The sequence below is a fragment of the Tyto alba genome, unplaced genomic scaffold (assembly GCF_018691265.1).
Source record: "Tyto alba isolate M040663 unplaced genomic scaffold, T.alba_DEE_v4.0 Super-Scaffold_8, whole genome shotgun sequence".
NCBI lineage: Eukaryota > Metazoa > Chordata > Aves > Strigiformes > Tytonidae > Tyto > Tyto alba.
This window is the reverse complement of record NW_024881329.1, coordinates 8,826,464-8,852,749: the sequence shown is the minus strand read 5'-3', so window position 1 is coordinate 8,852,749 and position 26,286 is coordinate 8,826,464. Positions and strand designations below refer to the sequence as shown.

Here is a 26,286-nt window from a genome sequence, read left to right as displayed (position 1 = left end):
CGAACCAGTAAATAAAATTCCTTTGCAGAGTCTCTGTATATGCAAATACAAGGTAGGAGCTTGCATGGTTCTTCTTGTACATATGTCTGTCTTCTCCCACTGCTCTCATTTTTCTTGCTAAAAAAGCTGAAACCTCCTGGATGTTATTAACCTGTATTAAAATTTATGGATGACTGACTCTCAGAAGATGACTGTTAAAGCACCAGCCTTTTTACTGGGAACAGACATTCATAGTGAATGCTTGCATGAAGTAGAAGACAAAAGAGAAAGAGAAATCGGCAAATAGACTTACTCTGTTACCTGAAGCAAAGTCCGCAGATTAAATAACTTGCTAAACCAGTGAAAAGCAATCTTTAGATATCTATGGGAGTCTGAGAATGAATGAGCTTATAAGGAGATGAGTAAAGACTTACTGAAGAACATGTCGCAGAGAAGAGAAATGTTCTCTGGATCCCAATGTTAAACACCAACAGCCATCATTATTGCTGTCTTGGAAGTTAATAAATCATATGCTTGGAATTTGGTTCAGTTCCTACATCATTCCACATTAGAAAACCTTAGAAGTATTTGTCACATTTCCTGTTTCATCAGTCTTTTTCCCAGTGGCTGTGGTCCTCAGGTTAATCTTTATTTGAAATTGGGAGATTTCTCTAAAGAAAATTGGTATTGCTTTTTTAATTCAAACAAGTTAATCTGCCCAATTGTCACACTAACTATTCCTTACAACAGCTTAAGGTTATTGCTCCTTTTCTGAAGTAGAAAAAAACAAATTCTTGGTTACAGTAGCTACAATAGGGTAGAATAGCCATGTCTGCCAATACTGAAACCCATCTGCTTGGTGGTTTGTTCAATTCTGTAAATCATTCGTCTGGTGCTGTATTCTATCTGCTGTCAGATGTCTTCTCCAAGCTTTAATGAGCTGACTGGATAACACTGTCTATTAGTAGAATGGAATAAACCTACATTTGATTTCAAGCAGTAGTGTAATTCTGAAGTGAATCCCTCCAGCATCTCCCCTTACCATTTGTTGATGCTTTGGTCCATGTGTACTAGATTTTTCTTGGAAGAATTTAACCAAAAAGTTCTGCTTCAGGTATGTACTAAATGCTTACCAGCTCTTTAAAGGATCTGAGCCGATGATTCATCACTTAGCTTAAAACCATGGGGGTCATCAATCTACAATGGGGTCATCAACTCACCTGGACTAAATTGAGTCCGAAGTAAAACAAGTGTGTAGTATAGCTGCAGGGATCTCAGCCCCAGCTGCTTTAGTCTGTCTGCTCCTTTTGCTCTGACTTACTTGATAATGTAGACATAGCCTACATAGCCAGTTTCTGACCCTGGAAACACTTTGCTCCAGTTTCACTGTAATAAATCTTAGAAAGTTGGCATAAAGAAAAGCAAGGAAATTATCCATGTGTACCTGTACAGTATTTTTTTCTCAAGTCCAGAGATCACACAAATTTTGGAAACAAATGGGTTACCCAGAACAAAGATGAAAATTAAATTCAAGGATTTTGGTTTATTGTCATAAAATAGGATGTACCATCTTTTCTTCATGGCAAAATTCTTGTTTTCTTCATTTAACACAATCTTCAGTTCTAAGAACATGTAATAATGGATTATAATTGTCCTGGCTTTAAAAGTTAGGATGAAATGTAAAGTGGAATAAGTCCTTGCTGTTAACAGCTGTCAGGTATGATTTTGCTTCCAGCTGCAAGGTGCCTAAAATACTGCTACTATACATTTGAGTGTGTCAGGGCCTTTGTAATTCATCTCAGATAGCAGCTTTGATTATTGTCGTCAGGTATCTGACTCTAAGAGGCAACATAAACTATGCAAGTTATTAACAGATACGTTTTACAGAAAGTTCTGTATTTTCTGGGTTTTGGTCTTAAGCTGTGTCCACATGCCCTGGCTGCAGCTAGCAGAAAGACTACCTCCTGCAGGCCACCTGGAGCTATTCATCACTTCTCTGGTGGAGATACTACCCTCCCAGACTGTTCGCTGAGGGGTTCATGTGAACCTTCCTCCTTTTCCAATTAAAATGGTAAAAAAAATTTGGTAGGAAAGACCATCTTATTTTGATGGGTGTGGATTTAGAAGCAGTTCAGCAGGTCAATCTGAAGGAGGCAGTAACTTCTCATGAGGGAAGATAGGGCTGTCTAGGGTTTGAAATCTTTTCGGCCAAGAAAGGGCATGAAAACAGAGTTTTACTGCATAGTCAGTGTAATATAATTTTTATTAGAAAAAATCTTTAAGATAGATGACTTAAAATCCTATTTAGAATAAAACTCTGAGTATGTTTTCTAGAAATAGACTTATGAAGATTAGTCTTCTAACTCATGATGGAATAGTTTTGACTAACCAAATTACTACAGTATGGTTGTAAACTCTAGGGAAATTACTTTTGAAGTCAAATTAGTGGTTGAAGTTTCATAGGAGTTTACAGTGAAAAATAAATTTAGTTAGCATTTGTACTTTAACTTTTCTGTTAAGTTTCATTGGTTTCTGTGCAACTTGGTAGGCAATTACAGAATCCAATTAGATTGCAACCTGACCCTGAAGTGTAATATATTATGATCACTTTTTAAAAATTGCCCATTCACTGGAAATAAGCATTTGGTCCTTTCCAAATACTTTGAACCATTATAGTCTCAACATACTAGGTACAGTAAGAAGGTCACCACAGATCCAGTATGTGCATTAAATGTCATGGGTTAAACTAAAGATACAAAGTAAACAAATGAAGCAGTGATTTCTAAATTAGAACTGCATCATCTTGTAAAAAGTCATTGTTTATGCCAGCATCTCCAGGTGTCAGCTGAATTATTAATGCAAAATCATTCTTTCACAATAGCAGCATCTGGCAGATACTCTCTCTGCTTCGAAGAAGATTAAGTTTATGAAAGTGATGTCAGTGCAGGAAGCTTTTCTTACTTTTCTTCTGCATCTATTCAGTAATTTATTAAATATAATTAAAATGGAATGATTCTCTAGAACTCACTTCTTTTAAGCTCAATAAGGAGCTATGTTATAGCACCCTGTATAAGAGGAGGTGATTATGCTAGTCCCATGGTAGATGTATTCAGTTATTCCAGTGTTTGCAGGAGTAGCCTCTTAGTGGTTACTAGCACAGAACATTTTGGAGTACTATATTTCTTATTTAAACTAAGTAAATATTGATATATAATGGGACTATAAAATTAAAATATATTGGAAAACTAAGGAAGGCTGATAGAAGTGTAAGATTATTAAATTCATTTAGGAGATGCTTAAGTTAATTGGGAACATGGTGATTTGAAAAAGAATTCTAAAATACTGAGTTTCTCTAATCATATTAGAAACACCTTTTGGTTTACTCAAGTTTTAAATGTTCATATGTTACAGAGAATAAGCATTTTAAAAGATGATGCAGTTGCAATTTTCAAAGGTACCCTGTCCCTATAGACTTATCTTTCTAGGTGGTATGTGTTGAAATTGTCAAGTATAAAACATTGCTTCTAACTTAATGTAAATTTTGAGTATATCGCTTAAAATCAATTAATTAACTGAAATGGCACCAAAGAGTTATCAGAGAGAAACCAGCTATATTCAACCTCAACCTAAGTGGTTACGTTGCCTACTGTAATAAAAACCTCTCTTTTATGTTTATTTTTATTGCTTAAATTAATGCGATTATTTTCTCCTATGTTAAATTTCTAATTTACCACTTCTGATGTTGGAGCTGTATTTTATCAGGAGTTTTTTCCCTAATAGCTCAGCCATGTTTTAAATTTTGCAGACTGCACTGCAGCTAAACAAGTCATCGATAACAGTAGATACTTCACCTAGCTGTGGCATCTTTCCCACCTCCAAGTGTGCTGAAATCAGCCACAGCCATTAAGACACAGACAGTAACAGTAACTGTATTATTCACCATTATGAAATAAATGTTTTGATGATAGTTGCTTTCACTTAAAAAGTAAATTGTATTATTATAACTTCTAGTTACTTGTATTTCCGTAAATCTCAGAAATGGGATCACTCACAACACTTACATCCATGACAGGGTTTTAGTAGCAGTGTATTCTTGTAACTCTTCAAGTGTATTAAAATAATTATTGGACCATAAGTAGAAATAAGGACCCTGTATAAGTCATGTCAAATTGCAGAATGTAGTCTTTCCTTTTTGCAAGTTATTAAAGAAAACTTCTAACACAAAGATAAAATGTATACTATAGGACTTGTATATGTGTGTGTACGTGTTTCTAAATATACGCATATATGCAGAGCTTTTTGGATTTCAGTTCAAAAGTAATTTTTGAACAGAATTAGTGCACTTGGATTATATTTTAATCTAATATATGCCAGAAAAAATATTTTCTTTTCTACAAAGAGAACTAAAAAGTTACTCTGTCTATGAAGTCGAAGTCTTGAATTTATTACAGAAAAAAATTTGCTTGGCTTTATTCTTACAAAACAGTGCAAGAATGTAGTCATTTGTATCAGGGGAGAAGTGGGGATAAAGTAAGTGTAGGTATATTGAACTGAGATATCTTAAAGAATTGTAGCATTCTAACTGCCTAGCCACAAGGCAATATTGAGATATGATAACAACAAATTCTCTGACTGAAATGCTGTATATGTGTTTATAGGCCCTTTCAAGGGATTTTCCTGTCACTATTGTACATTTAGTAGATAACCTTTCCTTGCTAAACATGTATTTTTTTTCTTTATTTAGCTGGTTGGGGTTTTTTTTCAACTGGGACGTGTGAAAATCTAATCATAAGGAGCTTCAAGTAGTCTAATACTAGTTTCCATAAGTACTAAAAAAAAAAAAACATTTCTCTTGAGGAACTGATAAGCAGAGATTAGAGAGAAAAGATGGAATGGAAAAATTAGAGTGGTGGAAATGAAAAAGACAGGACACAGGAAGATTGCAGAACTAAAGATATTTTACAAGTTTGAAGTGAAGCTAGACAAAACACATTGGGACATACTTCACATGTGGAATTCAATCAGTAATTTGTTTTTTGATTGCAAACAGCACTTATTTCTGTTATAATTGGGAATTTTCAGTTAATTACCATACTTAATGCTGAAAAATAAAGAACACAATTCATAATCTTATTTGAAGAGTAAATTTTAGGTTTGAAATTAACACATTAAATTTCTGTAAGCAATATATCATCAAGATTTTTAGAATCTTGAATTTTGTATAGATAACAAGTATAAATATCATCAGTAATTAATGCTAAAAAAATTTTGCATTAATATTGAACTTCATATCTTACACCAGGCTCTTTCTGATAATGTTCAAGAAGAAGCAGTTGTAAAAAGCGAACTATCCCACAGTGCTGTACTCTGATAATCTTGTATTGTCATCTTAAATATCTACTCCTTACTCCTGTTGGAGACATTCACTGATAGATCCCAAGCCAAACTGAGGAAAACAATTTAAGACATTATGTAGTTTCCACTGTTCTAAAATAATAATTGCAAGACACCTCCTCAGCATGTTTTTTTAATTTTTTCATACTGTAATATATTGAAAAGGAGGAAATATGTATAGACTAGCAAGTACCTTCAGAAATTAACTGTTTCTGTAATGGTAGGTGAAATATCATTTGCAGCATTACCTTTGTGCATTTCTGCTACATTGGGAGCTTAATGATAGCTGGAAGTCCGCTGCAAAACCTTCCAATTAAAGTTTGATTTCCAGCTATATCCAGGAGTAGCATCTTTGCCTGTGAAGTTACATGGTGTCAAGAGTTATCATAAAATATCATAAAATATTTATATCCGGTTTGATTATTTTGAAGAATCCTGGGGTCTGTATAATGCTGTTTATTATATAGTACACTCTATCTGCTCTGAAACAGCATAGACAATACATTAATTTAATTAGCTTGAAAATTCTTGTAGACAAAATGTAGAAGAATTTGTGTGTACAGACAAGGCAGTTGCCTATGGATACATTTGTTGTCAACATTCACAGGGGAATTATTTTGCTGTCATTTTTCACATTATTATTTCTTACATATCTATTTGTATTACACCTCAATATCCTCTTATTTCCCTTTTTTGTTTGTTTTTTTTGTTTTGTTTTGTTTAAGATTCACAACCAATACCCAACAGAGTTTGAGTTCAATCAATATTATCTGAAGTTTCTGGCTTTTCATCACATATCAAATCGATTTAAAACATTTCTTCTGGATTCAGACTACGAAAGACTAGAACATGGTATGTGTGATGTTTATTTATTGTATAATGAGTTTGTAGTTGTGGGTATTTTTCTCGTCAGTATTTGGTCTACAAAAATTTGCCTAGTTTGAGGTGATCCAGTAATTGCATGGTGATGATGTAATGAATTCCATTTCAGGAATATAAAACAAAATGAATGTGAAGAACATGTAGAATTTTCTGAATTCATGACTTTTTAGCAATTTAGCCACATGGTTCAGGTTCCCCTACTAAATACCTTAATTGAACAGTAGCAAAGTCCTTGGGAATCCTTCAGAGAGGGCATGAGGTTTCAGGAAAGGAAAGCCTTTCCATCTATTCTCTCACTTCTTTCTCTTGCATTCTTTTCAATATTTTTCTTATTTTACATTTCCTTTTTATGCCATCTGTCATGTGCAGCTAGACTGGTTCCAAGGCCTTATCTACCATGAGAGCTCTCTTAAAAAGACTACACAACCACAGTTGAGGCTGTTTTTGGAACTTGTTCGCTAAGCAAAACACTTACGTGCTCTGAATTTTTCATTGCTTTGTGGGTGGCTCTCATGGCATATGGTCAATTTGAATGCTTTTCTTAAGAACTTCAGTACCTGTGGAACAGACTAAAGTTGAGCAACCATTTTATTTCAACAAAAAAGTTAATTTCCATTATTTACCTTCCTCTGAACAAAAGCAAGGAGTTCGAATCTATGACCTCCTGTGGTTCCTTCCAACCTGGACTGTTACATGGTTCTACAGTTTGCGGCGATTTGTTTGTTTATTTAGGGGTAATTCCTTTCAAATACCATTTCATGCAATATAAAATCCTGTTTCCAGTAGTCTTTGGATAAACTATATGCCCTTCCAGAGTCATTTCAGATAGCACAAATCTATGGCAGTCTTCTTTATGCTAGCCCAATTTGTTTTCCGCCAAATGAGTTAGCAAGTAATTTCAGGTGCAGCTGGTCCAGCAGATTGGAAGGGCTGGTGACTGGTGGGGGTGGTGGGCAGAATCAGTTAACAGAGCATGGTGGTCTGCTGAGTCAGCATAGTTGCAGGCAGAAATGGATATTCATGAACAGTTGCAGTTGCAAGGCTCAGCAGTTGTTTCATCAAATACAATGTCTTGTTGCAGTGGCCTTTGATAGTTGATTTAACTATACATTTAGCCTGTGAAATTCCTTTTGACTATGCTTTAGTGTTTGTTATGTGTTATCATAAAGCTGTATTTTGCTGCTGTCATTTTCTCTAGGGACATTGTTTGAAGATAAAGGAGATAAACATGCCAAAAAAGGAATTTGTATTTGGGAATGTATTGAAAAGATGCACAAAAGGAGCCCTATTTTCTTCAATTACCTCTATGCACCTGCTGAAATAGAGGTATGATTAAAAAAAAAAAAAACAAAAAAAAAACCACCAAAACAAAAAACAGGTGTTTTTGTTATTCTGAGTGATTCCTTGAGTACATTATGCTGTCCTAATTCTTCTCAACTGAATTAAGAACTTGGTGGACAAAGTTGACCCACCATGATTGACTGGAGCAGTGTTTTGTAGGCTTATATTTTCAGTCATCTTAGTTACGGAGATGTAATTTAAAGGGCCAAATTCTGGAACATGTATTTATGCATCCTACTGAGGTGAATGAGAATCTTTGGCTTATTTAATTTAATTATATGAATTATTATAAAAATAATCTTAAAGTTTGCACAGATTATTAAAAAAAAAAAAAAACCTACATACTGCAAAACACAGTTACGGGGAAATTACAGACTTCTGCAATAGCTGGGGAAGAAGCAATCAAGATATCTCAGGAACTGCCAGAAAAGGGTGCTGATCTTACTGTAGTTCTGGAGACAAGGCTCTTTTAAGATGTTCCTGCCATCCACTGCTCCACAGATGTTCATTCCTATGCTGCTCTGCCTTGCTTTGGCAGTGAGCTTCACCCTGATAAATCATTTGTCTGCATGTCTGTCCACTGCTGGTGACCAGAAAACGTGACGACAGGACAGTCTCTGCTGTCTCAGAGGCCATGGCACTATTGGTATTTTTGTTGGTGTTTCTTGGTTTTCCTTTTTCCTCATGTTGTTTCACCATATTGTAACTTAGCATACATAGCACCCAAATCTGCTGTATAAACTGACCTCATTTAAAAAAAAAAAAAGATTATTTGCTATAAGGTATTTTGAGTGCATCAGATCATTATTGCAGTCAACAGTGCAGCCTTCAACCCACACACAGGTGTGCACACTTAAACTTGCTTAATAAAGTGGTGGTGCAAGAGGGAGGAGGGAGGAAACAGGGTGGCATTCAGTGGTTAGAAAGTGCTTCAGCTGTCTTTGGTTTAGAGAATCATCTGTTTTCTCTGTACAACCATCACTGTGATGAATTTGGAGCTTGATGGGCTGCTTGTTTGCTGTATGTTCCATCCATTTTACTGTAAGCAGTGGCCTAATTAGTAAGCAATCAGGAGTAGCTTTCGGTATTTTGATAGTGGCTTTTTTCTTTTTTTAGAAGAAACAATTTTTCCTCATATGAAATGGTGTCATAATAGCAGAATTAGTCATTATGACTGAGGATCACTCTTCAGACTTTAAAATTGCCTATTCACTTGAGGCAGTAATTCCTTTCAAGTAAGGTACATGCAAACTGAAAGTCTTACCTTAATTTTTTAAAGAAGAAAAAAAAAACACACACAAATAACAACAAACAAACAAAAAAAAAAAAAAGCTCCAACATTTTAAATACAAATTGATCCATTTTAAACTACTCTGAAAGATCTACAGTCTCTGGCTGCCTACTTTATATTACTGTGTCTTTTCCAAGTGGCACTGTAGAGTCTGTCTCTTTTCTCTGATGGTAAAAGGTCTTGGATTTTTATGCTGAGAAAACAGAAGGGTGATTGCTATTGAGTGCCTTTTGTATCTTTAACAGGAGACACAAAGACTGTGATGGTACCAACTAAGTATGCTGAATTAAGAGTTCTTGGTATGCACCTGGTTTAGTAGAAGGATAAAAATGAGCAGTATATTCCCAAAGCTAGGTTTTGATCTGACTGAACCAAGGTGTTGCTGTGGAAATTAGCAAACTGCAGCACTACTCACTCAGTGCAATACACCGTTCATTTCAGAATAATCTAGAAAATGTAAGTATTGTCTGAAACTCAACTTCTGTCATTATAACAAAACTTTGTTTCAAATAGGCACTGAAACCAAATGTAAATATGTCCAGCCTCAAAAAGTGGGATTATTATGTAGAAGAGATTTTGGCTACAGGTCCTTCCTATGATTGGACCATGGTAACTGCAAAATGCAGTGTTTCAGAGGAAGCTGACCAAACGGATGGTTCACTCTCTCAGACCAAGAGAAAAATAGTATGGCCATGTTATGATGATGTTAAAAAAATACAACCTGATGCCATCAGCAGCCTTTTAAATGTAAGTACATGTGTTACACAGAACAAATAAGTTCTCTTATGCTCATGAAATTAATATTTACTTTTTATTTAAATTATTGCCTTATAGATAGACTGTTATTAAAACAATCATGATAGATGTCAAAACAGGTATTTAGTAAAAGTGACTGGTTGATCTTGAGATGTGATGGTTGGTCTGGGAATCAGACAGACTTCCTGCAAAGCTTATAGTGTTTTGAATGAACACTTTTCTGGGAGTACACGTTATTAGTAGTTAATAATTATGAGAAATCCAGTCATGGATTCATTTTTTCAGTCTTTTTTAAATAATAGGGTAACATAATAAATTTTTAGGCTGCCTTTTATAAGAAACGCAGAAACTTATTTTCATTTGGGCAAATGTTGAATCTAGCTTTCTTGTGCTCTTTCTACTCAGTTTAAAGTAGCTGTGTGGTAAAATGACAAAGACCCAGATTTCCAGACAGATCAGAAAACAGAATCTGACACCTATTAATTTTAACAAATGGGAAGTAGATACACAAACATAAACGGAACATTTTGGCCCGAATTTCTCAAAAAAGCTTTCCATAATTGCTCTTAGTTTATTGATGTTTACTAGGACCGAACTGGTAAATTTAGATTCTTCAGAGTATTTTGGTACTTGAAATAGATGCTTGATTTTGGCTTTTTCTTGTTTGGACTCATGTACACTGGTTAGGTTTTGTCCTTTATTAGAGGATGAACAAGGATCCCATTATCATTATAACTGTTGTAGTTATTTAGAATGATTTAAAATCTATGTTTTCTTAAATATTTGTTGGTTAATTATAATTGACAGTCCTAATATTTAGATAATAATCTTAATTGATAGTGCAGGAAAATGACAAGGGCATTCTTTGCTTCCTGGAGCTATTGTTTCAAGCCACATGCATATTCAGATACACATCACTATGTACAGTTTTTTATTTTGAAAACTATTTGCAGACTTTATATTAAAACTGGGATTATGGAGCCAAATATTGAAATACTTGGAAAATTGGGATGTGCTGTGGGTCCCCAAACTCCTCTGAATCGAAGAGGATTTTTAGTAAAGTCTTAAGGCATGAAGTTTCTGAATGTATTTGAGTCCTTGAGGATTGACTTGCTTTTGCTAGTCAGCTTCATTCTGGCACATTCCTCAATTTTCTTTTAGGCCACTCCTTCCAACCATAGTTGATCAAACACAGGAACAATGCCCAATTAAAAAAAATATCACCTGTAAAATTCCCTTTAACTCAAAATAAGATAGCCAGAACTTCTCAGAGCTTATAACTTCACAAATGCAAGAGGTCATATCGGGGATTCTTTAGCAAAAAAAGAGAGCTTTCATATCAGGTAACTAGAGATCAGAAGTACATCAGGAATATAGCAACAATGTTGTTCTGCATTTCTTTCTGAGGCAGATGCCAAATTATCTGTATCCACAACTGTGAGAAACTGTCATATAGCAGGGAAATTAGCCATATTATATTCTGAAGATATATCGGTCAGGTTTTATAGAGTTTAAATGTTATTTGTGGATTAGATTATAGTAATAAAAGATAGCAATAGAGAGGAACATTTGGAAAACTTTGAAGAGGTTGTATAAAGGTTATAAAAATAATCTTCTGTTTAAAAAGCAAAGTGAACCTTCTTTTAAAACAAGATGTTAATTTAGGTCTATTGCTGATTTAGGAGAAAGACCTCTCTAATGATAAATCAATTGAGAATGTGCTGGTGTCCAGAAAATATTTGAACTGAGACCATATTTAGCAATGGTAAATTACTAGGGAAGATTGATTCTCCCTTAGTTTATAATGATGACCCCAAATTTGTTTGTTCTAAAGATATTTTTCAATTGAAAACTAGATAGTGCTCTTCAGGATGTAAAGCTGAAGCAGAAGTTATTCAGTGTTTTCATTCAGAATTTTCCTTGGTAGAATGTGGTGCTTTTCTATGAAGAGCAAAAAGTGTAATTTTTAGCAGTAAATGTTCTAGGGTGTTTTGGGTACATAACAATCCGCCTCTAACCAAATGTGTGTGATGGCTCTATGGTTTCCACAAATCCTTATGCTTATGAGTTTTAGGAAGTTAACCAATCTGCACATTTCATTGATTTAGTCTTACATGAAGCCTTTTAAAGATTGCAAATGATAAAATGCAATTTAAAATACAGATCTCTATATAAAATAAAATACAGATCTCTATATAAAGCTTCTCAATATGAGCTAGGTTGTTCAAATCTTAAATTCTCGAAAGTGTTCTTTGGAAACATAAATGTTCAAAAGAAGATCCAAACAAAGGCGCTTCCCTTTAAGACCGCTTTCTGATGGCCTTTCTGCATGATAGAAATCAGAAACAAGGTACCAATAGTAAGAGTAGCTACCCATCCATTTTTTAAAGGAAATTAAAGGTAATTGTGAAACAGCACACCTATGCCTCTATTTTCTCTTTCAGAGATTAGTTGCAAATAATTTTAAAATAATTTCGCCATTTAAAAAAGGTAGATTTCTTCACAAAACTCAAAACCAACTAATTTGACAGGAACTTGGTGGTTCCTGCTCCTGTTTTTTTTTTTTTGTAAGCACTTGCTTTCCTTGCTTGTAAAATTCAATAATACCACAGTGTAGCACATCAAAGAGCCATGTCTTCAGTGCAGGCTAAAATTCCGGGTTAAATGTTTCCCATAAAGCCTAGCTCTTCAAATGATCCTTTGACACGAGTATGTTGTGGTACCACTGTAAGTGAGCTAACTTACCTGAATGGCGTTCAGCAGAGGGAAGTGCAGAATCCTGAAGCTGGGGAGGAGCAACCCCATGCAGCAATGTATACTGGTGGCACCCAGCTGGAAAACAGCTTTGCAGAAAGGGTCCTGGGGAACAGCGAACTGACCATGAGCCAACAACATGCCCTTGCAGCAATGCCGGCTAGTGGTGTCCAGTGTTGGATTAGGAGTGTTGCCTGCAGGCTGGGGAGGTGATTTTTACCCACTACTCAGCCTTGCTAAGGCTAAACTGGGAGTATTATGCCCAGTTCTGGGCTCCCTGGTACAAGAGAAAGATGGAGCTATTGGACAGAGTCCAACAAATGGCCACAAAGATGATTAAGGGACTGAAGCATCTCTCATATGAAAAAAGGCTGAGAGAGCTGGGGCTGTTTAGCCTGCAGAAGAGAAGGCTCAGGGAGAAATCTTATCAATGTATATAGATATTTGAAGAGAAGTTGCAAAGAAGATGGAGCTTCTTTCTTCAGCGGTGCTCAGTGACAGGACCGGAGCTAATGGGCATAAACTGAAACACATGAGGTTCCATCTGAACATCAGGATACACTTTCTCACTGTAAAGGTGACCAAGCAGTAGCACAGATTGCATAGAGAGGTTGTAGAGTCTCCATTCTTGGAGATACACAAAGGCCATTTGGACATAGTCCTGGGCAACTGGCTTAAGGCGGCCCTGCTTAAACAGGGGGTTGGACCAGATGATCTCCAGAGGTCACTTCCAACCTCAGCCATTCTGTGATATATGTCTAGTTGCTGGTTATATTAGAGGTGGTAATCTACCTATAGTTCTGTGAAAATGCAAGTCAAATCCTTGAGAACAGACACATCTTCACTCTTTCCCACTAATTTGCTAACATTCCTAAAAAGGAAAGGTATTCAGTCCCCATAATTCATTGGGAGTGGCTCAGATTCCAGTACTTTCAAGAACTGTGAGAGATGAACCTACGTGTCCTATTCTTACAAATAAGCAGTTACATCACTTAACATTAGATGGTGTTGCTCAGAGGTTGGCAAACTCTAAGATTCCACATCAGATTGCCAGTCACCCAAATTAACTGCCGTAAAAATATGCCATAAAGAACTAAAGCTATATATGGGGTCAATGAATAACCGGCAAAACAATAAAAATAGCACTTAGGATTGCAAGCTGGTTTATAACTTTTAGTTTTGTGCCAAAAAGGCTGATCCATCAAAGTGGGGCCTGAACCAAAAAGTTTATTCCAAATATTGAACTACTAGTCATATATAGTTTGTTGCACACACAAGTAGAACACTTGACAGAGGCAGCAGTTCAGTCACTGGATACACATTCAGCATCCTTCCATTTGTAGTCAAAGTCTCCAAATCCTTCTAGCCCAGGAGTTGAAGAGAAAATACTGACAAGGAAGGGCTTCCAAACCAGGGTGCTCTGTCACAGTAAAGACAGTTCACTACTGTAGGACTTTGTCCACATTATTTTGTGTGTGCAAAAACCCATTGTGGATACAGAGGAGGTGGTGAGTCTCCAGAGTTCTGGGGTGTCTGCAGAGTTAACTCCTGTCTGTACCATTCAAATATTACTTAGCAGATGCATCTTTTGAAAGACACAGTAACAGTATTTGCTTGTAATTACTAATTTCAGGAAATGGATATTCATACAGTTGTATTTGTTATAACCTTGCTTTTTATACATATTGATTTCTGCTCCTGTAAGTCTCGGCAACAGGAGATGAATCAGAAAGATAAATGTAAAGAATTTTTCATAGTCCATTCCACTCATGGAAGGGAAAAAATCTGATGTTTTTAGTAAAGTCTGAAACTGAAGGTCAAGAATAAATCTTAGTGATTTATTGCCATGTAATTTTTTTACATGGGGTTTATTAAAGGAGAATTTATTCCTAACTTCTCAAGTTATATATAGGAGATTGTTGAAAGTTTTTCGTTTTGAGTTCTGGAAGCACTCTTCATTGGGAATCCAAAAAAAGAACAAATGTGACCCTGTTGATAAGTAACAAGTTTCAGTTACTTCCAGATTCTGCAGAGAATAATTCACATTCAGAAGTCAAGATTAGGGCAGAAAGAGAACGAACAGATTAAAAGCTGACTGATTTTTAGCACTAAATAGTTTTATCCTTTTGCAGCAATTTGGAAAGCCTTTTACATAAAAAGTCTGTGGTAAATTGATTCAGTTGTATAGATCCCATCAGGAAGCGTTTTACACTCAGCACTGTGAAAGAGGAATAAGTAATCTAGAGAAGCCATTAGTCTTCCCAACAGGGAAGAGTTTGTAGAAATACTTTGTTCCTGTTACACTGTCAAATACTGGCTTTTTTTATTTTCACTTCACAGTTCAAAATTTAGTTCAGGAGTTAATTTCCTGGTCAAAATGTTTTCTTCCCTTATAGTCATTTTCTCTAAGTCTTTCTATCAGTAACAATTTCCTGAAGAAACTGTCATTCTAAAAGACTAATAGGAGTTAGAGAATATTATGAAATCTATTTTAATCATTTGGTATAATAGAAGTAAATAAAGTCAGAGACTTACTGTCTCTACTTTGACAATAAATGTCCTGGCTTTTACTTGGCTTTTATATAACATGGGAATTCTCTGTCCTATGGCACTCTTTAGTTCTATCATCAGTTCTTAATTGGATTTGCAAAATTGAGTTTTTAATTTGATTTCATTAAGAATCAGATTTTCATAACAATATAGTTGTTGAAAGTAAGAATATAGAAAGGAAGTACAGCAAGGAGTATGGACCACACATCAAAGTAGTGACAAATGTATCAATGAGTGTTCACAAGTAAATGTAAACTAATTAAATTGCCTCTTTTTACTTAACTTTGCATGCACTGTCTTATTAACAGGAAATAACCCTAACGGGAGGTTATCAACATAGGTCATATTCCCAAGTTCCACAACAAGAACATGTTGTTACAGTTTGCCATCCAAATTGAATAAATCTTTCTGTTTCATTTCCTTCTTTTATTTCAGCTTTGTATCACATTTTATAAACCAGGGTAAATGTTAATATTGGCAATGTACAATGTTGGTGTCACACCACAGAATTTGTTCTTCATAAATATTTTTATAAAATATAGCCTATCCTTATTATTGTCATGTTGGTGTTGAATTTTGTGTGTTCAGGAGAGCTGGCAGAGAATTGAAAGCATAATGGCTCCTCCAACCTCTGACATGCAAGAATGATGTGGCTGGGGCTGGACTTGGTTGCTTTTGACTCCTGAGTCTGATTTGAGTTTATAGCTGTTTTTTGTACCTTACTGGGCAGTATGACCTAAAACTTCCCTGTGTAAAAATACTGACTAGAAAATGGTTGTATGTAAATGATTGCCCGGAAGTGATCAGTTAGAAATGTTTATCCTTAAGAAAACTCACGTTATTTGTTTCAGGAAATCGAAAGGTTGGAAAGTAAATTAAATCAGAACCCGGAAAGGTGGCAGCTTTTGTGGGAAAGGGTCAAAATGAATCTAAAGGATGACACCAGACAAGACAATGTAAGTAGTAGAAGAGTTTATCCAATAGAATAATTCCATTCCTGCTATATAGGCTACCCAAGGCACTGACAAAATCACTGTATTTCTTGGAGTAAAATACTGCTTTTGAAAAATTGAGTATGTTGTTCTAACCTGTGATACTGGCTCTGTATTTCTGCATGTAGAAAGATGTATTTGTACTTGTGCTATTTATCTAATGGCTTTTCCACAGCAGATTGAGGCATGCAGACAAAATCGGCATGAGCATTTTACTAATACACAAATATACAAATTTATATATTTTAAAGATTCTTGAAATACAAAAAAACTCAGTTCCTGAAGGTAGTCAAAAGGACATCACAGAGTTTCAGAGATAAGTAAAGATATTTCCATCTCTAAATGGAATTATGGAATTTTGGAATTGTAGATTCAAGTAAAGGTAGGAAGTATTCATGCTTGTGTTTCTAATTCTTGACGGCAGTAAAAAGAATGGCTGACAATATAAATATTTTCTAAGTCAAAGGCTGCCTTTTTGCTATCTACATGGACTAGAAAGAATGTTAGATACTGCTTTTTGTGAGCTTTCCCTATAAACTTGGCACAGTGTGTTACCAGCTCAAGACTGTACCTAACTCTTCAGCTTCATGTTCTTGTTCAAATTTGCCAGCCTCCATGCAATGGTTAGTCTGCAGCATTACATTATTATTTGCCCTTTGTTCTCAACAAAACCACATGCTTTATGTCTGTCAGTCATTCAAGTTCACTTCATACCCTAGACGAAATCAAGATGAGAAGTGTTTTATCTTAGCAAAGCAGAGGATTTTTTTTTTTTAATTGGAAGCAGAAAATAAAATGCAAGTGTAAATATACCTGATATCAGTCTCCTGTCCTAGCTGTTATTTAAGGATTCTCAGGTAAATGCAATAGCTAAGTGTTAACCCCAAAAAACTCTTTCTCTAGGATGCTGTCATTTAGATTAAGACCAAATTCAGGATCCCCTCTTATTCCAGGTTACTGAGATTCTACTAAAATTATTTGGAACTATAAAGTAGCCCTTGGAAACTGCACTCTTTTTCCTTTCTTCCCTTTCCTCCCTTCCTTCCTTTCCCTTCCTTTATGAAATTAGGGAAATTTATTGTATCCAAATGTCTGACTAGTTCTAGATGGATGCTTCTGAGAAAGCAATGGAGACATTGTTCAAGATTGTCACTGAAATATACACAGCTTTTCTGCAATACTGATTTCTCACACTGTGTGAACCCTTCTGCTTAAGAAATACATTGAATTGCCATACCTCTGACTTCTTTTCTGAGACAGCACTGACTTGTATTATGAAGATTTTTTTTGCCTCATGATAGTTGACAATTTATGTGTTGTACCACATATTATCAGTATAATGTTGAGAGTCTCATAATGCAAGACACATTTGCATTACCTTTTTTATTTTCATCTTTTTTAGCTCCGGAGGCATCCTTCTGGCTCCTCAGGAGGGGTGATGTCAGCTAATCTACATTCCTATCAAAAGAGGTCTTTGTTGGAAATACCTGACAGTGGACTGGGTGAGGAACAAAGTGCAAGTGTGTCTCCCTCTAATGGAGTAGATAGAAGAACAACTACGCTGTACAATCATTTCACATCGAAGAATGATGAAAATAGGTAAACTAAATCATCATAGAGTATTTGTGAATCTTGTATTAGATTGATACAAGTCTCTGCTTTAGAAAAAAAACTAGTAAATTTTCATATGCAAAGAATGCTTTGTGACGACTTTATTCCTTCTTTGTGGTTTTGATTACATTTAGTTGTCTCGATGGGTGGGCCTCTATCTCCTAGCAGTATCTTTCAGTCTTCTCCTTTATATGTCCAGGCTAATTGTACCTGCACATTTAATGCATCTAGTATTGAAATAGTAGATTTTTTTATCTACTATTATCAGTGTATCACAGTTACCAATAATTAAACTATTGTTTTAAAACCAATTTGTTTTACTGCAGTAAAAGAAGTGTTTGAATATGTATGTAGTCATTTTAGGGCTTTTATGTATCACCACTATTCATACTACAGAATCACCTGCCATTTGTATTTTCTGTACCTTTCAGATCATTTGAAGGTACGCTATACAAAAGAGGAGCTTTACTGAAAGGTTGGAAACCTCGCTGGTTTGTGCTGGATGTGACAAAACACCAGGTAAAACTTTTTCAGATAATGGATTTTTTTATGACTAGTTTGCTGCTTTTTTATTTACTGTGTTTGTTTAGATTGATTTTACAAACAATACTAATAATGATTATTTCCAGATGCAGTGAAACCTACTTTAGAGGGTTGAAACTCCCTTTAATTCCCCACTATGCAATGCACGTGTTAATCATTATAGACCATATATCTATGTTTATCTTGTGTATCTTGCAGCTGCTACAGCATTCTGAATGGACAGACGTTTTTTAGTATTTTGGGGGTTTTTTTGAACAGTGATAACTGTTTAGCCTATAATCATAAAAGACTTCTTGGACTGGAAGTCATGCATTATTGTTTGGGCCCAAATATTTTTTGCCTGCTTCATGCCTCAGGGGAAAAAAAAGCCAGGTAATGCCTGAGGACATTTTCTGGGCATTGTGGTATTCAAGCAATACAATTTTTAGAAAGCACTGCTAACTCTAGAATGTCACTTAGCAATTAAGTGGTGAGCATAATTTGCCCTTTAATATGACCTCTTTAGTTTCTAAAAGAAAAAAAAACTCTTTCTGAACTAAAGAGTGAAAAACCTAGAGTACAACTGCGATGCTGAGAGCTAATATGGTAAGGGATAGCAAGTTTAATTCAGGCATTCATGTTGAAACCATACTAGTTATTGCATGCTCAGTGTGTATTTAACAGCCTCTTTGTTCCTCAAGCACTTTGCCATGAACATTTTTCTTTGAAAATGAAAGGGCATTACATACTCTGGAAAATCACAAACTGAATTGCTTCAGCAGAAAAATTCATTTACCTCACTTGACTTTTTAGTGTTTTCCTGTAACCTGCATTTGAGAAATCTGACCTGGAATCTTTGCATTAAAGTGTTTTCGAATATGGAGAACAGGATCACAGACTGATCTGAAATGAGTTTGAATTTTGTGAATTACTTAAAATGAGTTAGAATTTAATCTCAAATCTGTATTCCTAAAAGTCCTGAAATGCCAAATTCCTGACTGAACAATAATTTAAGGTCCCATATATAGCAATATTTTAGATTAGTCGTAATGATGTAAATTTAGTAGCAAAATTACTCATAAATACTCTGACAAATCATTGTGTACAGCAAGGAGCACTAAAAACAGAGGGGATTTCTTTTATTTCACTCAATTTATAATGTATGCCAGAATTCTGCAGTAGAAATTTGTGGTCTTGTGTACTTTAAATAAATGTTAGGTCATCAGGCAGTAATCTTCACTGAGCCAATTATTCCACACGATGTGTGTCGTAATCTCTGAGACTCATCTACACTTTGGTTTAAAAATATTAATTTCTTGTAATGAATACACTTCAAAATATGTAATACAGAAAAAGACAGTCATCTATAGAAATCTTCAATTAGCGTTTTAAATTAGTGTGGTAAAATACCAACAAAAGTGCTGATTTGCTGATTATAATTATTCTTCTTGATATACAAGAGAATGTTAATTTTGCAGAAGAAAAAAATATTTACATTTTTTATATAACCAAATATCCTCCTAAGGATCATAGATGTAGGAGTAATACATATCAATCTTAGTTGGAATTCTGTTGTTTGACCTTTGCTGTGAAGGTTTGCTTTACTATTTTGCATTGGTTTATGGGATATTTTCTTTTTTTTCTTTTTTTTTTTAAAAAAAAAGCAAGTATCAGATTTTCTGTTCTGGAACTTGTTTGAATATTAAAACTCAGTTTACAGGGTGGTTAACATTCATATCAAAGTATCATCGCAAGGAGGGTGAAGAAAAAAAAGCAGCAGCTTTATTCAACCACTAAGTGCAGTATAGGAAAATGTGAGTTTCCTATGTGGTTTATAATTATCTATAATTATACTTACTTAAAGTTTTGCTGATCATTTTAAATTCTTGAAATATAGAGAAGAAATATTCTGTTAACTCCTTGGTGAAGTAAAGCTTTCGTGTTAAGTTTCAATGTAATGAACCGTTAGAACTGATCAGGAATGCTGAATCCTAAAGACCACGTTCTGCTTTCATCCTTCACACGTCCTCTGCCCAGAAACAGTACATGACTATTTGAAGCTTCTCTGTTCTGAAACTCTGGTGACAAAATGCTCCTCCCCCAACTCCATGTCCACACAGGAGCAAACGGTGGATGCTTGGCTGTTACCCAGAAATATCAAATAGAGGACTGGCCAGTTAAGGGCTATCACCAGTCCCACCATTTTGTATATACCAAATCTCTGGTTTCTGTCAGTGGTGTCTTAGAAATTTCCCATGTCTGATATCCTTGGGTCCTAATAATATTTGTGCCTCTCACCTTACCACTCTATGTCCCCAAGCTGTGTCCAGGAAAAGAGAAGAAGTGGTGAAAGGTCCATCTAAATAGCATGTTTGGATATTCTTGGTTTTTTTTGTGTCTTGTGGTCTAGCTGCGATACTATGATTCCGGTGAGGATACAAGCTGTAAGGGACACATAGACCTTGCAGAAGTAGAAACTGTGATTCCTGCTTCTCCAACAATTGGAGCCCCAAAACATGCAAGTGAAAAAGCATTTTTTGATGTAAGTATATCTGGTCTTTCCTTGATCTTTATGTAAAACTTTCTTTTCTTGGTGTGTTTAACCTACCACTTTCAGTCCTGCTGAAAGGTGTGAGCTAGGAAGGAGCTGTCATGCGAACTCAAGACAAAAAGTTTTTACACAGCTAGTATCTGGCCCTCACTCTCAACAGCAGAAGTTCAAAAAACGTTACATTTAGACCCAATTACTACATAGAGTATTACAGTTTAAAGTTTGCAAGTTTATTTTTCTATTTTGTGTGTTGACTTGTCTGTCTTCATGTTCTTATTTTTCCTTTGCAGTTGAAGACAAACAAGCGTGTATATAATTTTTGTGCCCAGGATGCACAGAGTGCTCAACAATGGATGGATAGAATCCAGAGTTGCATTTCAGATGCTTAGAAAGAAAAAACACTCCACAATAAAGACACGTTTAAAGCATTGCTTCCTGTAAGAAGCTAAGTTCTGAAATGTTACTGACGGAGAACCAGCCTTCCTTACATTTCAGCCATAAAAGTTCATAAAAATGCTAAAGTTCCTTTTCTGTTTAATAATTATAACCACTGTAACTGTTATTTTTTTTCTGCAGGGAGGACTTTGAAAAATAATAATCCATTTATCCTGAATTTCCACTTTCTTCAGTACAATTCCTAGCTATAAAAGTGGGCTGTATTTGCACTATCATCTAATCCTGGTTTTCTCATTTCAGAGCTATTCTGTTAGGAAACCTGTCCAGAGGAAACTGTAGAAATTTTCCCTCCCAACAGGAAGTGTATTTTCACTTTATTTATATTTTTAAGCAGAATGTTCTTATTTCCAAACTAGTCATGGATGAGAGGGAACATGTCTACAGTTCCTATAAATAAATAAAGCTTGTGAGTCCAGTGACACACATATCAGGTTGCCAATGTTTATAGACAGTTGATATTTTGAGACCAAAAAGTGAAATTACCCGATGCCAGACTTTCAAGTGTCTTCTCAGTGTGCGCATGTCATTCTCCAATCTTGTGCTCAACTGAGCACTTCTGCAATGTTGTTATGGAATTTCAAATTCTAGGGATTATCTGAAGATTATAGCACTTTTATTTTAGGTTCTGTTTGCAATTACAATGGGATAAATGAAAGAAAACTGGCCAACACTATCCAGGAGAAATGGAAAACAACAAACTGGGAATTCAGTACAAGAAAGATCTCTTATGTGTGAGTTTTATATGTTAATTTATATGCTGTTCTGCTCACTGTAAAATAAAAAATAACGAACATGATAATGCACTAAACAATGAAGCAAGCACTTGCACTGAAATCTTTAAAATGCAGACATTTTGCAGGACAGAGGTAAGTTATTTATAGCAGAACAATACTAGCTAGTTAACAACATTTAGAGATATTAAATATGTACATAATCAGGTTTGATGTGTCGTGATTTGATACTTTTTAAACATTTTTTGCACATGAATTGGAAGACTGTTTATAGATTTTTACATTTGATAAAATTGTGTTTGTTCAGCTTAAAACCCTGGCAAGACATTTTTTAATAGCCCCAAATTAGTAGAAATTTTACAGTCTACAAATAGTGATGGCATTGAGTAGAATATGTGGGTAATTAAGCCATTGTTTTTATTTTGAAATGTTAATATGTTAAATAGCACACTAATATTACAAAAGGTTTGTATATATGATTCACTATTTTCTCATTTTTCCAGACATTCTGCTTGTAATTTAATGTCAGCCTAACCAAACTGACTATACTTATAAGATTTTTTCAGTTATTGTTTGTGGGGTTTTTTTATAACTAATGTATTTTGTCAGAGAGGAACAAAAATTTCTCACCACACACAATAAGAAATGCAGATGTTTTTAATGCATTTTCAATTTCAAAACAAAAATATGAAGGATTTTTCTAGCATTTTTCAATTGACAGATTTCCACCTGTGACAATGGTGTTTGCACATTTGTATTTTTCTTTGTATATGAAGTACTTTTATATGTACTTTGTAAAATACTGATCCTGTTCTTAGGTTATATGAAAATATACATACCACTGCTTATTTTGTAACTAGTTAATTTTAACTCTATGTTATGTGATATATGTATGCTAACCATCTTGTAATAAATACACTTCTTAAGGAAAAGTAAAACCTTTCCTTTTACTGTAAAAGATAAAAAAGCAAGATCCACATGTTGAAATATTTCCACAGGCACAAGACAAATCCATATTTACTCTGTATTAAGATTAGTGGGTGTATTAAAAACTATGTGGTCTTTTGTATACTTGTAAATATTCATACATAAAAGTTCCACTTCAGCATCCTTAACTCAAACACTTGTCAACAGCAACACTAAAGACTAAAGAAATCAGAATTTAAAGCAAAATTCTCATTCTAACAAGTCTCAATGTATAGCCTTTACTAAAAGGCTAAATACATATAATGTTCTTACTAAGTCATTGAATAATGATGTTAAATATATTTTTTAAAAACAATCCTATATGGTATCACAACATAAATCAGCTGCATACTTTCACCCTGAAATGTATCTCACTCCTTTATATCACCTTATGCAAAAATTATCTAGTTCATAAGAAATAAAATATAAAAACTGACAGGGTTTTACTTGAGAATGTGCATCAAAATTTAATTACTAAGTGTAGTGTGGGATAGCAGAGTTAAAATGGAAAGGGAATGTGTGATGGAGGTAGGGGACCTGTGACAATTCTTGGATGCTGTGGTGCTTAGATGTAAGGTTTGCATTTTGAACTTGGCATGGATGCTAATGTTGCCTTAAATGTTGATCTCAGTTTTTAGTGTCTGTATTGATGGAAAATGGACTTGAGCAACTTAACTTAAAAATATTCAAATAAAAGCTGAAATAAGATATATGATATTTGTGGTGTTTATATAAGGAATATGCAAAGGAATTGTAGGCACAGGCTCTTGGTTTGAGTACACAAAGTTTGCAGTGTCCCTGAGGGTCTCTTCTATACAAAATGAAGATTCAAACAGAGGCTGTGAATATGGAAAAGTTAGCATGGTATAAATGCAGGGTTTGTCAGTGTGTTTGAGCTGTGCCAGCAGAAGTAGAGAATAAGGAACAGAGAATTTGCTTGGGAAAAATTCTGTGTACAAAGGGATCCATCTTGGTATTCTATGAAAATTTCCCAGAAAAAGGAACCCATCCAGGAGTTGAGGATGCGGTAAACATGTGCTCCCTCTGGAGTGTCATATCACTGTTCCCATACTGTTTATCATAACATTCTTACTATAGAAAAGAGAAATATCAGGGGCTTTATATAAGGGATATATGCTTGCCCTTCTCTGTGCTGAGTAACAAAATGCCCACGTAGTAGGTGGCAGGATGAAGAGAGTTCAGAGTCATCAAAGTTTTGAAGAGTTGTTAGTGGTATATTACATTAGTTATTTGTCTTTCCTGTCTAACATACAAGTATTTTCTAGGAAAGTCCTTACTTTTGATTAAACTTTAGAATTAGTATACTAAATAATAAAATACTTAGCATGCCACATGTGTGGGTCACTGGTTATGTAATAAATCACAAACAGCTAACAGACCCAGGAACAAATGTTCAAAATTTTGTATCACATCCCACACGCATTATTTGTATCTGATATTTTGTGAATTGCAGACATAACAAAAATCTGGTGATTTTGTCCAAATACTGTCATTTTGCCTTTTCATCCTCTATAATATTCTTGGAGTATGTCTAAATGGCTGCACCACATTTCTCATTTTTCATATTTGTGATCATTCAAATATTTTGTCTGTTCATGATTATCCTGTGGTTGCTTTGGGGAGTCAGAAAACTGAAACAAATCTACTACTTCAAAGTTCATGCTGAGTATCACTGTTGCACCTACTTTTCGGGCTTTTGTCTGCATTCGATCAGTTTCTTCCCACATTTTGGCTACCATGCAAGCCAAGGGCAGTATTAGCATCCACATTATTATTTAAGAAATTTTCCTTTTTGAGTTTTTTAACATACAAATTTTTCTTAAGTGACTGTCAAATAAGTCACTGCAAGTTCACTATTGTTTCCTGTCTTTACTTACTAGTCCTACTAGCCTGTCAAAGGAATGGATTACCAATACAAATACTGCTGATAAGAATTGGGTTTGTGTTTCGTTTTGCATAATACTAAATCTCCATAGACTAATTTTACCTTTTTCTTTTTTTTTTTTTTTAATTTTTCTACTGTAGACCTTTCCAGTCTAAGCTGATATGACTTTTTGACCAAAGGGACTGTTCAGTTCTTTAATTCACTACCCTTTAAGACTGTAAAAATAAATCAATTAAGTGTAATCAACTATGGCTACCATCTTTATCCACAATCACACTCTGGTAATTAAAACCCAGATACTAACTTCCCTTCTCACCACTGACAGTTATAGAAGTTACTCCTTCATCACGAAACTGCCCATCGAGAGCTGAAGGGACTGAACACTGATGTCATTTCCAGTTTAGCAAGCAACTATGAAATAAACACAGCTTTTAATGAGATGAGATTGTCATAATGCTCACCTGAGTCATTCCTGAGAAGACATAGAGTCTTTCTTAAATTGAGATATTTTATTTCATATGTGGATTCGGTATGTTACTTCTAGAAAGTTCTCAAAGCCCAATCTCGGAACAAAAGGTAAAAGCTGTGTTTTAAAGACATACTCTCCAACATAATTTATTTGTTTATACCTTGATCTCTATGCAGACCCTACAAACCAGGAGGTGTACTAGTGGCAGCTGAATTAGAATTCCAGATTGCTAGTCACAGCTAGCCAAAATACTGTCTTATTTATCTTGTTCATAGTGGTCTGATCTGCTCTAATCCATTACCTGCTTTCTCTAAAATATTGCTTATTGTCAACATCCAGTGGGAAATTACATTTTGTCCTGTTTCAGGTTGCTCTGTATATAAACGTATATATAACTTATACTAACTATAGTTCAATATTCTTCCTTTCCCTTTGTTTTAAAAGTCTCTATTAATTGTCCAAAATTTATACTAGGTACAACATCCCTGTTTAATCACGGACAGACGAGACTGTTTTGAATTTAACACTGAGGAAGAGTGTTCTGTGCAAAGGCTTTCTCAGTAAGGAGAAATTATCAGGTAGCTCAAGAAGCAAGCATCACACTGACAGCACTGAGGGCTTTGCCAGGTTACACTGGCTGTGGACCATCTTCATTAGTAGTGCAGTGAGTTAAAAATTCTATTCACATCAAGACCTCCAGTAAGTTCAAAATTACAACTTCGTAAAATTGTGTATAATTATGAATTAAGCTCAATATAGTAAGCTGTAGTACAGGTAAAATCACTCTCATGTTTAAACGCTTATATGTTCAGGTTTTGCATATGTTTTTGTGCCATCACAATAGTTAAAACTTTGATTTTTTTTTTTTTTCTGCAGTGTGCAGATTATCATTGGCAAATATTTTAATGCAGTGGTTGAAGCAAATGCTTACGCTAACATGTTTAAATCAAAAATACTGACATTGTTTAGTATAAAGCATTCAAGTCTTTGTAGTGTTTCGAGCAGGCAAATCATTTAGGATTGGAATTTCAAAAAAAACAAAAAAACATTGGAGAGTTGGTGATGCAATTGCGATTGAATGTTGATGTTCTACTGACATGCCTGTAAGATATTTTGCATTATACTCTTTTTAAAT

At 34.9% G+C, this 26,286-nt stretch overlaps 1 protein-coding gene across 6 annotated transcripts in view; it reads left to right on the top strand.

The window, feature by feature from the left end:
- Positions 1–23,484, top strand: part of SBF2 (SET binding factor 2) — a 267,969-nt gene extending 244,485 nt beyond the window's left edge. For all 6 annotated transcript variants that reach the window (XM_042784693.1, XM_042784694.1, XM_042784697.1 and 3 more), the window contains 8 exons: positions 6,099–6,225; positions 7,454–7,581; positions 9,401–9,634; positions 15,799–15,903; positions 17,342–17,538; positions 17,982–18,069; positions 20,483–20,614; positions 20,914–23,484. In XM_042784693.1, the coding sequence (XP_042640627.1) occupies positions 6,099–6,225; positions 7,454–7,581; positions 9,401–9,634; positions 15,799–15,903; positions 17,342–17,538; positions 17,982–18,069; positions 20,483–20,614; positions 20,914–21,012 (1,110 nt within the window). In that variant the 3' untranslated portion in view covers positions 21,013–23,484. The remainder of the gene's footprint in view (positions 1–6,098; positions 6,226–7,453; positions 7,582–9,400; positions 9,635–15,798; positions 15,904–17,341; positions 17,539–17,981; positions 18,070–20,482; positions 20,615–20,913) is intronic.
- The last annotated feature ends 2,802 nt before the right edge of the window (positions 23,485–26,286 follow it).